The sequence below is a fragment of the Gracilinanus agilis genome, chromosome 2, assembly GCF_016433145.1.
Source record: "Gracilinanus agilis isolate LMUSP501 chromosome 2, AgileGrace, whole genome shotgun sequence".
Classification (NCBI taxonomy): domain Eukaryota; kingdom Metazoa; phylum Chordata; class Mammalia; order Didelphimorphia; family Didelphidae; genus Gracilinanus; species Gracilinanus agilis.
Window position 1 is genome coordinate 244,504,004 of NC_058131.1, and position 12,699 is coordinate 244,516,702.

The 12,699-nt window shown below is 37.7% G+C and overlaps 1 protein-coding gene across 1 annotated transcript in view; it reads left to right on the top strand.

Moving 5' to 3' along the window:
- Positions 1–12,699, top strand: part of SLC9A8 (solute carrier family 9 member A8) — a 91,308-nt gene that overhangs the window by 55,506 nt on the left and 23,103 nt on the right. The window contains exon 12 of the mRNA XM_044663822.1: positions 9,899–10,015. Within this exon, the coding sequence (XP_044519757.1) occupies positions 9,899–10,015 (117 nt within the window). The remainder of the gene's footprint in view (positions 1–9,898; positions 10,016–12,699) is intronic.

A 12,699-nucleotide genomic window follows, 5' to 3' on the forward strand; every position in this document is an offset into this window, starting at 1 on the left:
TAGCATCCATTCTGAGACTGAAGGTAAGGCTTTAAAAGAAGAAAGAAAGGAAGAAATTGAACCTAAAACCTGGAGCAACTTAGCTTTTTAAGCAGGAAGAGATATTAGAGGTTATATAAGATTGTGAGCTAAAGTTCAGAAATGTGAATTAAATGGATCATGATCATACAATCAATCAAGAAGCATAAAGTAAGCCCTTACTGTATGTCTGGAGAGCCCTGTACTTAGGGATACAAAGATAAAAGCGAAATCCTGTCATCATTGAGAAGCTAAGTAATGATAGGGAGCTGAGATTCATAGCCAGAGTTTTGGACTCTAAAACTTGACCTATGAATCAGTCTAGATAATTTTAGAAGTTTTAAGAATTTTACCTTCAGAACATAATATCTGTAACTATCTGTAGTATTCTTTTATCTGACATTTTGCCTTTCTCAGTATCAGTAGCAGATACAGCAGAATATAATTTTATCTGTGAAGGGCCTACTTGGTCTAGAGCTCTAGGGAAGACAGTTTTTCTGCCTTCATGGAGCACAAATAAAATAATACAAATATTACATTGTGTTTACTTCAGAGAAGCATTGAACAAAATGCTATGTGTGTGTATACATATATATTAATTATTTTGAGGGGTATAACAAGTGAAAGATGAAATAAATGAAGAGACAAAAGATTTGATATTCTGAGCATATTGATTTATTACGTACTGTATGCTAACTGCCCAATAAATTGGGACAAGACCCTTTCCTCAGCTTAGGGCTGGACCTGGAGTACAGGAAGAGGCAGACTTTTATACATTAAAAATTCCATGATGATCTTTTTAACCCTTACCTTCTGTCTTGGTATCAATTCTAAGACAGAAAATCAGCAAGGCCGAGGTGACTGGGGTGAAGTGACTTGCCCAGAGTCACACACAGCTGGGAAGTATCTGAAACCAGATTTGAACCCAGGTCTTCCTGACTTCAGGCCTGACACTATTGACTGTGCTACCTAGCTTCTTCCTGGTCCATATTGATTTCTAATGGACTTCAATTAGATAACAATGAACAAATTTCTCTCATGATTTTCTAGAAATAGTAAATATTAAGTGTCTACTTACATGTAGAGCACTGCACCTTGTGAATCTTACTGCCCAATAACATACATAGATATTATGTATGATTTTGTAAATTCATTACAGAAATAAAAAAGAGTAAAGATTGTATAGGTTCTGTTTGGGAAACTAAGTGGTACAGTGGATAGAACACTGGGTCTGAAGTCAGGAAGACTTGTATTCAAAACTAGTCTCAGACATTTACTAGCTGTATGACTCTGGGCAAGTCATCTAACCCCAGTTTGCTTCTATTTCCTAATAATAACTAATAATAACATTTAGCTAATAGCTAATAGCTAATAATAACATTTACCTTCCAGAGTCATTGTGAGAATGAAATGAGGTATTTGTGAAAGTACTAAGCACAGTACTTGGCATGTAGTAAATGAAGATGTGTGGATCTGTGTGTCTGTCTTTGTGTGTCCATATATGCTAGCTATTATTATTATTATTATTATTATTACTGCAAAGGAGGAAATAAAAGACATTTAGTGAAGTGGGAAATTCTAAATTTCATATTTTGCCCCCATACCAGAATTGTAGAACTTCTAATATTTTGGGCATTTTCCATATTATTTTTCATTCTGATTTATGCCAACTCTGTCTTGTCCTTAGAAGATTTTAGTACTTATGTAAACTTTGCACCTCAAATATGGAAAAACATTGAATTTTATCTTACATATTTTTTTATTTCCATTCATCACAACCACCACCACCATCATTATCATCAACTATTAAATATTTACTTTTTTTTTTTTTTTTTTTTTTTTGGTTTTTAAACTCTTAACTTCTGTGTATTAGCTCGTAGGTGGAAGAGTGGTAAGGGTGGGCAATGGGGGTCAAGTGATTTGCCCAGGGTCACACAGCTGGGAAGTGTCTGAGGCTGGATTTGAACCTAGGACCTCCCGTCTCTAGGCCTGGCTCTCAATCCACTGAGCTACCCAGCTGCCCCCTAAATATTTACTTTTATTCAAGGTACTATTCCAAGTATTAAAGGTGTCAAAAAAAAGGGCAAAAATATGGTTCCTTCTGAACTATTTTACTTTTTGCTCCCGAATGATTATTTAATGGAAACATATCTACTAAATATATCAGTTTTGATTTTCTGATAGTTACCTGAGAGTCCATTCCTTGGCTTTTCTTGACTCTGAACAACAGTGTTTTCTAATTTCTTATGGGATTAGTGGATTTGGGGAATCTATGCTTGTGCACGTAGTTCACATTTCTGTAATGACTTGAAGTTTACGAAGTGCTATTTTTATAAAAACCCTGTTCATTAAATAGTGCAGAAATTATTGTCTGGGTTTTATGTGTGAGGAAACTGAGGCTCTGATTTAAATTAAGCCCTTTTCATACTCTCACAGCTGGTAAATGGTAGAACTGGACTTTAAAACCCAGATCATTTCTTGACTCCCAAGTTCAGTATTCTTCTGCAATCTCTAATAGAAACAAAAGATTGAAGCAATTTGACTTAGAGGATAGGGCACTGAACATGGAGTCAGGAAGCCCTGGCTTTCCTCAGATACTCTGATCAAGTCACTCCATTTTTCAGTGCCTCAGTTTTCTGATCTGTAAAAAATGAGAGAATTGACATCAGTGGCTTCTAAGGCACCTGCTAGCTTTAAATAATTGATCCTGTGGTTTCAGGCAGGAAATAAATCCATAAGACACTGAACTATGTTAAATGTATTATAATGGAAAAAGCATAGAACTGGAAGAGGGCCTAGGTTTGAGACAGTTCTAACTTAGTTCTTAGTTCAATAACTTTGTAAGTACAAATTAGAACCTTTATGCATATTTTAATTACTCAACCTAAGGCCCCCACCTCTCTTTTTAAAAAATCTTTGCTTTCTGTTTTAGTAACTACTCTAAGACAGAAGGGCAAGAGCTAGGTCAGTGATTCCCAAAGTGGATGCCACCGCCCCCTGGTGGGTGCTGCAGCGATCCAGGGGGGTGGTGATGGCCACAGGTGCATTTGGGGGTGGTGAATAACTGTAAGGGGGTGGTGATAGTATGTTACAGGGAGTGCTAAATAATATTTTTTCTGGAAAGGGAGGCGGTAGACCAAAAAAGTTTGGGAACCACTGAGCTAAGTAATTGCCCAGGGCCACACAGCTAAGAAGTATCTGAGGGCCAGATTTGAACTCTAGAAAATGAGTCCTATTAACTTCTGGCCTGGAGCTCTATTGTGGCATCTAACTGCCCCCATTGGCCTTTTCTTACTCTTCATTCTTTTTTGACATCTCTCTAAGTTTTAACACTTCAAAAAAAATTAACATTTTTTAAAATTTTGAGTTCCAGATTCTTTCCTTTCTTAGACCCTCCCCAGACTACTGAGAAAGCAAGCAACATATCATTTATATATGTGAAAGCATGCAAAACATATTTCTTTATTTGCCATGTCACAAAAAAAGCAAGAGTAATAAAGAAAATGAGAACATTTTATTTCACTTTGCACTCAAAGTTTATCAGTTTTCTCTCTAGAAGTAGATGGCTTTTTTTATCATGAGTCCTTCAGAATTGTCTTGGCTCATGGTATTGATTAGAGTCACTAAATCTTTCACAGTTGATCCTCATTACAATATTACTGTTACTGTATATAATGATCTCCTGGTTCTTCTCACTTAACTCTGTATCAATTCATATGTCTTCTCAGTTTTTTCTGAAACCATTCCCCTTATAATTTCTTATACCACAGTAGTATTCTGTCACAATCATATGCCACAACTTGTTCAGCCATTCCTCAATTGATGAATATCCCCTCAATTTCCAATTCTTTGCCACCACAAAAAGAGCTACTATAAATATTTTTGTACATGTAGATTCTTTTCCTTCTTCTTTGATTTCTTTGGGATATAGATCTACTAGTGCCACGTCAGCAAATCTAGGGCATGTATGCTGGAGGGGACTGCTGCCTTCCCCCTCTCCAGGTGTGCCTAAGGACATTTCTCATTTCACCGCCCCTCTGCCCAGCAGCCCAATGGGAGCACTTCCCTGTCTCCCTCCCCTGTCTGGGGTAAGGCAGAGGACTCACATGTGAATCTAAAACTCTAAAAGGTTCACCATCACTGGACTAGACAATTTTCAAGATTTCAAGAATTTTTCAACTAGGTAGCTTGATGGTGCAATAATTAGAGTGTTAGGCCTGGAGGTAGGAAGATTTGAATTCAAAACTAGCTTTAGACACTTGCTAGCTGTGTGACCCTAGGGAAATCACTTACTCTTTGCCTCAGTTTTCTCAACTGTGAAATGAGGATAATAACAGCACCTACCCTTGCAGGATTGTCATGAGGATCAAATGAGATAATATTTGTAAAAGTGCTTAATACAGAATACTAGGTGCTATATAAATGCTTATTCCCTTTTCTTTACTTTCCCTAATTTCTGTGATCCTCTGATTTTGAAAAAAGGTAAATAAGTTACTACTTTAATGATGTTTGGGCTTTTCTAAAGTATTGATTTTTATTTTAAGGTGAGAATGGTGGAGTTTAAGCCTTGTTTATGATAGGCAGCTGGGTGGCTCAGTGGACTGAGAGCCAGGCCTAGAGCAGGAGGTCCTAGGTTCAAATCTGACCTCAGACACTTCCTAGCTGTGTAACCCTGGGCAAGTCACTTAACCTTCATTCCTTGGCCCTTACCACTCTTCTGCCTTAGAACCAATACATAGTAGTGATTCTAAGACAGAAAGTAAGGATTTAAAAAAATAAAAAATTGAATTTAAAAAAAGGCTTTGCTTATGAACTGAGTTGATAGCTTTATTGAAACAGAGGCATTCAAGGAAAATAAAGTTATTTGAAAACTGGAACACAGATTTAAAAAAAAAGAAAAAACTTCTTAGATATTGAGATTGGAGATCTATGGGAATTGAAATCCATATTAAGGAAGCCCAGGAGTCACTATAAGTCAGAGTATTTTGCTACATAATACTTTTAAATTGGTGTTCTGCATGGAATAGTTCATAAATAAAAAGCAGTTGAGTTCCTGAGATTTTGCTATCAGAATGCATTGAAAATAGCAGTAAATTAGAATAAATGGTGTTTTCTAAACCCAGGAAAGCAGAGCATGTTTCAGAGCTTTTTTAAACCCAAAGGAATTCCTCACCTTGATGAATACTTCTTAATAAACATCACATAGTCAACATGGAAGAAAGTGAGTTTGTTATTTTCTAACATTGTCATCATCACTCATTTCTCCCAATTTCTCTTAGAATTCATCTCAGTCAGCTCTCATATCTCACTTTTATGAAAGAATGTGTACCAGGTACTGTGCAAAGTACTGGGAATACAATAACAATAACTGGCATCATATATTATCTTAAGGTTTTCAGGGTACTTTACATGTATTATGTCATTTCATCTTCAACAGTCTTGGGAGGTAGTTGCTATTATCATCCCCATTTTATAGTTGAAGAAAACTGAGACAGAGATTAAATTACTTGCCCAGGTACTATCCAGGCATGATTGATTAGTAAGTGTTTGAGGCAGGATTTGAAATCAGGTATTATGGACTCTGAGACCAACACTCTGTCTACTGCACAAAGAAAGGAAGATAAAAGGTGTTCTTACATTATCTAATGGGGAAACTACATGTATATACAAATATATACATATGTGTATATATTTAATATATACAAAATGAATAAAAGGTAGTTTTGAGGGCAGCTGGGAAGGGGAATCGGGAAGAAACTTCATGGGGGCAGCTGGGTGGCTCAGTGGATTGAGAGCCAGGCCTAGAGATGGGCGGTCTTAGGTTCAAATGTGACCTCATACACTTCCCAGCTATGTGACTGTGGGCAAGTCACTTAACCCCCTTTGCCTAGCCCTTACTTCTCTTCTGCCTTGGAGCCAATAGTATTGATTCTAAGACAGAAGGAAGGGCTTAAAAAAAAAAAAAAAAGGAAGAAACTTCATATAGAACATAACACTGGAGCAGTGTTGAAGAAAAACATGGATTCTGAGAGATGTACGTGAAAAGGGCATGCATTTCAGGCATGAGGAACAACCAGTGAAAATCCCAAATAACTGGAGATGGAATTTCATATATGCCTGTATGGCTGGACCATAGACTTTATAGAGGGAAATAATGTGAAAGATGACTGGAAAAGTTGGAAAGGGTCAGGTTGTGAAGAACTTTAAATACCTTATAAAGGAATTTGTAATTTGTTAGTTTGTTGAAATGGGAAAAGCAGGTAAAGTGATTAGACCTATGATTTTGGAAAATTACCTTGACGGAAAGGAATTGAAGGAGAGAGAGAAGAAGTTGGGGGGGGGGGGGGGGGGGAGAGAGAGAGAGAGAGAGAGCAGAGAGAGAAGAGAAGAGAAGAGAAGAGAAGAGAAAGGAGGAGAGAGAGGAGAAAGGAGGAGAGAGAGAGAGAGAATGAGGGTATGAACCTCTTTGGCTTCATCCTACCAGTGAGGTTAAGTTGTATTAGTAGATAAGAGGACTGTATAAAAGAGATGTGATGGAGATAATTAACAAGATTTAGCAATTGCTTGGATATCTTGGATGAGTGAGAATAAATTCCCCAGGATGACAGTGAGATATGAACCATTCTGAGTGACTGAGAGGGTAGTAGTACCCTCACCAGTAAGGAAAGTATAAGAAAGGGAAAAGATAATGAATTCTCTTTTGGAAATGTTTAATTCGAGATGCCATAAGGACATCTAATATGTTCCTAAATCTCAAGAGAGACTTGGACTGGATAGATCTAAGAGTCATCTGCTTAGAGATAGTAATAAATGGGAGCTGATAAGATCACCCAAGTGAGAGAGCAAAAGAAGAAAAGAGAAGAAGGCCCAACACAGAACCTTGAGACAGTATGGCTTACAGTAAGGAATGTGACATCGATGATATATATCTGCAAATAAGATTGAAGAGAAGCAGTATATGGGAATAGAGAAGACAGGATATTCATGTCAGAAATTACAGATGTCAAGGAGAACGAGCTCCTATGAAAATCTGAACAAGAGCCAAGGTGGTCATCAAGTCCTAAAAACAGACATTCTAGCAGTAACTATATAGTTTTCAATGCAATGACCTTTTCTTGTGGTTTTTCTGATTCATTTACCTTAGCAACTTAATCTTAATAGTCCTATGAATTAGTGATCTCATGGGTATGTATTCCCTCTACCAATGCAGATCACCATAAATCCATGATGTTTTCTCTGTATAATTCTAATCTATATTTTGCCATAATTCTTTCATAGAGTATCCACTTAATGATAGTATTTCTTCTGGGTTTTTTTAATAGCACAATAGTAGACCAATATAATATATTAAACCTTCTGTCTTAGAATCAATCTCAATATTGATATAAGGCAGAAGAGCACTAAGGGCTAGGCAACAGGAAGTTAAGTGACTTGCCCAGAGACAGACAGTTAAAAAATGTCTGAGCCAAGATTTGAACCCAGGCCCTCCTATCTTTAGGCCTGGCTCTCAATCCACTGAGCCACCCAGCTGCCCCCATACCAATATAATATTCAGGCTATCCTTCATTATTATTCCTTACCTTCCCCACCATAATCAGACCATCTCCTTTTCTGGCCATTCATGTTCTTGATGATGTCAACAAGGATGTATCCTGGCAGCTTAATAGAAACTTTTACTACATTGGAGGCAGCATGGTATAGTGGAAAGAGAATTGACTGGAATCAAAGGATCTGAGTTTAAATACTCAGTTCTGGGCTCTCAACTATGTCCTCAGTGCTGCCAAGGAAATCCTTTTTACCTCCCTAATTGACTGTCTACTCACCAAAGATTATTTTCCAAATCTTTTCATCCCTCCTTAAAGCTTCTATGGATTCCCCTCCCTTATTCTCATTTATTTTTTTTAAACCCTTATCTTCTGCCTTAGAGCCCATACTAAATATTGGTTCTAAGGCGGAAGAGAGGTATGGGCTAGACAATTGGAGTTAAGTGACTTGCCCAGGGTCATACAGACCAAATTTAAATCCAGTACCTCCCAACTTCAGACTTGATCCTCTATCCACTGAGCCACTTAGCTGCTCCCTTCCCTCTGCCCTTTATTTTCTCAAAAGTAGTTTACCTCATATTAAACTAAAAAAAAAAAATTGAAGTTATTTGCCAAGAGCTCTTCTCCTTTTATACTATTTCACTTGATAATCTCATCATCTCATGAATTCAATTATCAGCCCTTTGCATTTGATTCTCAGATCTATTTAATTTTTGTTCTTTTACCTTCAATCTTGTGTTTCCAAATACTACTGGACATGTGGAACTGGATGTAGACATATTAAACTCACTGCATCTAAAACCTGAACTTTTCATCTTTCCTCTACCTTCTGTCATCCCTCATATTCAATCCATTGCCAAGTCCTGTTGATTATTCCATGGCAACAGCTTTTGTATATCTAGGGAGCCACTGCTAACCAACTTTAAAATTTTCAGTGTGAGAATTTATACTTCAAATGTAGTAATTACATGCCAAGACTTTAGTTAAATTTTTGTGGATTACCTAGGCTTTAAAAAGTGTTAAAAATGAAGATTAAGGGGGTAGCTGGGTAGCTCAGTGTATTGAGAGCCAGGCCTAGAGATGGGAGGTCCTAGGTTCAAATCCGGCCTCAGACACTTCCCAGCTGTGTGACTCTGGGCAAGTCACTTGACCCCCATTGCCTACCCTTACCACTCTTCTGCCTTGGAGCCAACACACAGTATTGACTCCAAGATGGAAGGTAAGGGTTTTAAAAAAAAATGAAGATTAAAGTTAAAAGTTTATGAGCATAAAATTTAGCCTCATTGCCCCCCACTCCCAGTCCCACATTTACCAGCACACTTCTGTATTGCTCTATAAACATTGCTTGAGCTCAGTGGTAATGCAGTAGAAGACTCAGGGGATGAAGTCATCACCAGATCAGAGACCTGGTGGCTGGAAGCTAATAATGATAATAATAACCAGAAATTTTATGGTACTTTAAGGTTTGCAAAGTACTTTATTTTTATTTTTTAATTAAAAAAAAAAAAATAACTCCAACCTTCCACTTTAGAATCAGTACTGAGTATTGGTTCCAAGGCAGAAAATCATTAAGGGCCAGGCAATGGGGGTTAGGTAACCCAGTTGCATAGTACTTTAAATTTATATATATTATCTCACTTGAGCTTCACAGCATCTCTGGATGTACATCTCTTTCTCACCTCTAACACTGCTACTACTTAGTGCAGGCCTTCACTTCTGGACTATTACAATAACCTTCTGGTTGGTCTTCTTGCTTCAAAATTTTCCTTACTCCAATCCAAGCTTCAGAAAGAATGATCTTCCTAAAGTACAGGTCTGACCATGTCACAGCTTAACCTATGAAGTACGGTGTTTAGGAAGAATTTTATGATAATAAGAGTTGTTATATACTAGAATTAAGGGAAAGAGATTATAGGATCTCCTTTGGCTGTCTTCAAAAATGAGATTTCTTCCCTATCTATCCATCCAAATTCCAACCATTTATCATTTAAGTTCCTGCTCAAATGCCACCTTCTTCATAAACGTTTCCATGTATGAAGAGCTCTGATGATGTTTCATGTATTATATTTTGTGTTGTTATTTTTGTTCTTGTCTTAATTTTCCCATTATATTACCCAGTGTTATGGGAACCAATTAAACATCTATTTCTGGAACTAAGTAACTGTTTAGCAGGGAATAATTAATCCATTAACCCTCTATTTCTCACACAAATTTTAATTTCTTGAAAGCAGGTACTTGAGTGCTTCTCATCTTTGTGTAGAATTCAATAGATGGATGTTGAACCCACTGAGTGATTGTCCCCTCATTTACTAGTTTCTCTTCCTGTTTCTCTGTAGGTATCATGGCCATCCTGTTCTCAGGTATTGTGATGTCTCATTATACACACCATAACCTTTCCCCAGTTACACAGATCCTAATGCAGCAAACCCTACGAACTGTTGCCTTCATGTGTGGTAAGTTTCACATTTGTAGTGTGTGGCTATAGTCATTAAATCATTAGTTCATTCATCAGACATTTATCAAACTCCTACTAAATGGGAATCATTGTGGTAGGTGCTGGGGAGCAAATACAAAGAATGAAATAATCCTAACTCTCAAGGAGCTTACTTTCTAGGGGAAGATGCATATAGAACATATATAGAATAAATGCAAGGTAGTTTGATAGAAAAGGCACTGGTAGTTGGGGGAATCAGTAAAGAGTCACCTCTAGAAGTTGAGACGAGCTCTTAAAGGAAGAGAAGAATTCTGTGTGGCAGAGGTGAGGATGGAGTGTATTAAAAGGAATGAGGAGTGACCACTATAAAGGCATGGAGAAATGAAATGGAGTGTCATGTGTGAGGAAGAAAAAAGTCAGTTTGACTGAATCCCAGAGTGTGGGAGAAGTAATGTCCAGAGAGGGAGCAAAGATAGTTTAGAACCACATTGTGAAGGGCTTTAAAAGCTAAACATAGCAGGTTTATGATTTAGCCTAGAGGAAATTGGGGAGAAAAAACTCCATTAGAAGTTGCCTTAAGCCCAGATCCTTTGTTTCTTATACTTTCTGTAACAGAAATAGGGAATTTCAGAAGGAGGGTGTAAGTGGAAAGATAAGAACTTGAAATGTCTCTGGGACATTCAGTTTGAAATGTGTAATAGGTACAGGACAGAAGTTCAAGAGAAATGGGCTGCATTTATATATGTCAGAGTCACTGGCATAGAGAGAATTATTAAACCCATGGGAGCTGCTATTATCACTAAGAGAGAGTTCATAGAAAGCAGAGAAAGGAGTATAGAACAGAACCTTGGGATATACCCAGTTAATGTGCAAACATGTATGAGGAGTTTGGCCAAGACAAAGAAGGAATATCATCAAAAATGAGACAGCAAAAGAACTGGGGGAGAGCAGCCAGAAGTGTCAAACATGGAGGCATCTAGAATAGAGAGCCAGACTTGGAGACAGGAAGTCCTAATTTCAAATCTGAACTCAGAATACTGCCTAGCTATGTGACCCTGGGCAAGTCACTTAACCCCCATTGCCCAGCCCTTACTGCTCTTCTGACTTAGAACAAATACTTAATATAGATTCTAAGACAGATGTTAAGGGTTAAAAAAAGTATCAAACAATGCACAGATAGATCAAAGAGAACTTAGAAAAGACCATCAGATTTATCAATGAAGAAATATTTGATAATCTTGGAGAGAATAGTTTTATTGTAATGAGTTAAGAAGCCAAATTGCAAGGGCTGAGGAATGAAAGGAAAGGAAGTGGTAGCAGCAAGAGTAGACACTTCTTGTAGGCATTTGTCCAAGAAAGGGAGAAGAGATATATGATGATAACCTGCAGGTATGGTGATGTCTAATGAAGGCTTTTTAAGGAGAAGAGAGACTTAAATATGTTTGAGAGCAATAGGAAAGGAATTAATAGATATGGAGAAGTTGAAGCTTTGAGAGGAAGGGAATGATTAAGATTAGAGTCTGTTGGAGAAGACAAGAGGTGATGGGATCAAGTGCACATATAGAGGGAGAGTGGTCTTGGCATGGAGGAATCACCTCTTTGTCAGAGTCTAGGAAAAAGTAGAGATAAATGGTGTCACAGGTTTTTTTTTTTTTTTTTTTTTTTTTTAATTTTAAACCCTTAACTTCTGTGTATTGACTTATAGGTGGAAGATTGGTAAGGGTAGGCAATGGGGGTCAAGTGACTTGCCCAGGGTCACACAGCTGGGAAGTGTCTGAGGCCGGATTTGAACCCAGGACCTGGAGTCTCTAGGCCTGGCTCTCAATCCACTGAGCTACCCAGCTGCCCCCTTGTCACAGGTTTTGAGAGAGAGAGAGAAGAAAGATGGATCACATCAAATTGCCTTAATTATCTCAGTAAAGCTGAGAAGGGGAGAGAGGGATATGTGGGGAACTTGAAGAAGGAAGAGAAATTTTAAATAGTTCCACTGGGGAGTGAGATAAAGAATCAGTACAAAAGAAATAAAATAATTACCTTCTTCCAGAAAGGGCCCAAATGACACTGGATAACATTAGGTTGCCCACTCAGTACAGTGGTGAGATTTCCTCCAGCTATGTTCAATAGTCCATGAATAAGAATAAAACAGGATGATAGAAGTATTCTGGGGCTGGTGTTTGGTAATGAACAAATAGCAATAAAACCAGAGGGGCAGGGGATTTGAGAAGAACAGTATAAAAGTGAAATGTTTAACAAAAGTCCAAATTGGATAGGGAGAAAACCGAAGTCAGAATAGAGCAATGGGAAAGGAAGGAGAAGGGAACAAACATTTATTAAATGCCTACTATGTGCCAGGCATTGTTCTAAGTCCTTTATAAATATTACCTCATTTGAGTCTCATAACAACCATGTGAGATAGGTGCTATTATTATCCCTATTTGATAGTTGAGGAAATTGGGCAGCTAGAGGAGAGGATAAGTGACTTAGTGACTTGCCTAGAATCATAGAGCTAGTAAGTATTTAATTTATATTTGAACTTTGGTCTTCTTGATTTTAGGCCCAGCACTCTATCCACTTTGTCACCTAATTGCCTTGAAGTATGACAAGAAAATCTGAAGGGAGTGGAAGGATTAGAGTTCTTGATGAAGGCAAAGAACAGGTTTAGGATGGATGAGGTATGAGGAGAGGTGGAATGATAAGAGATTG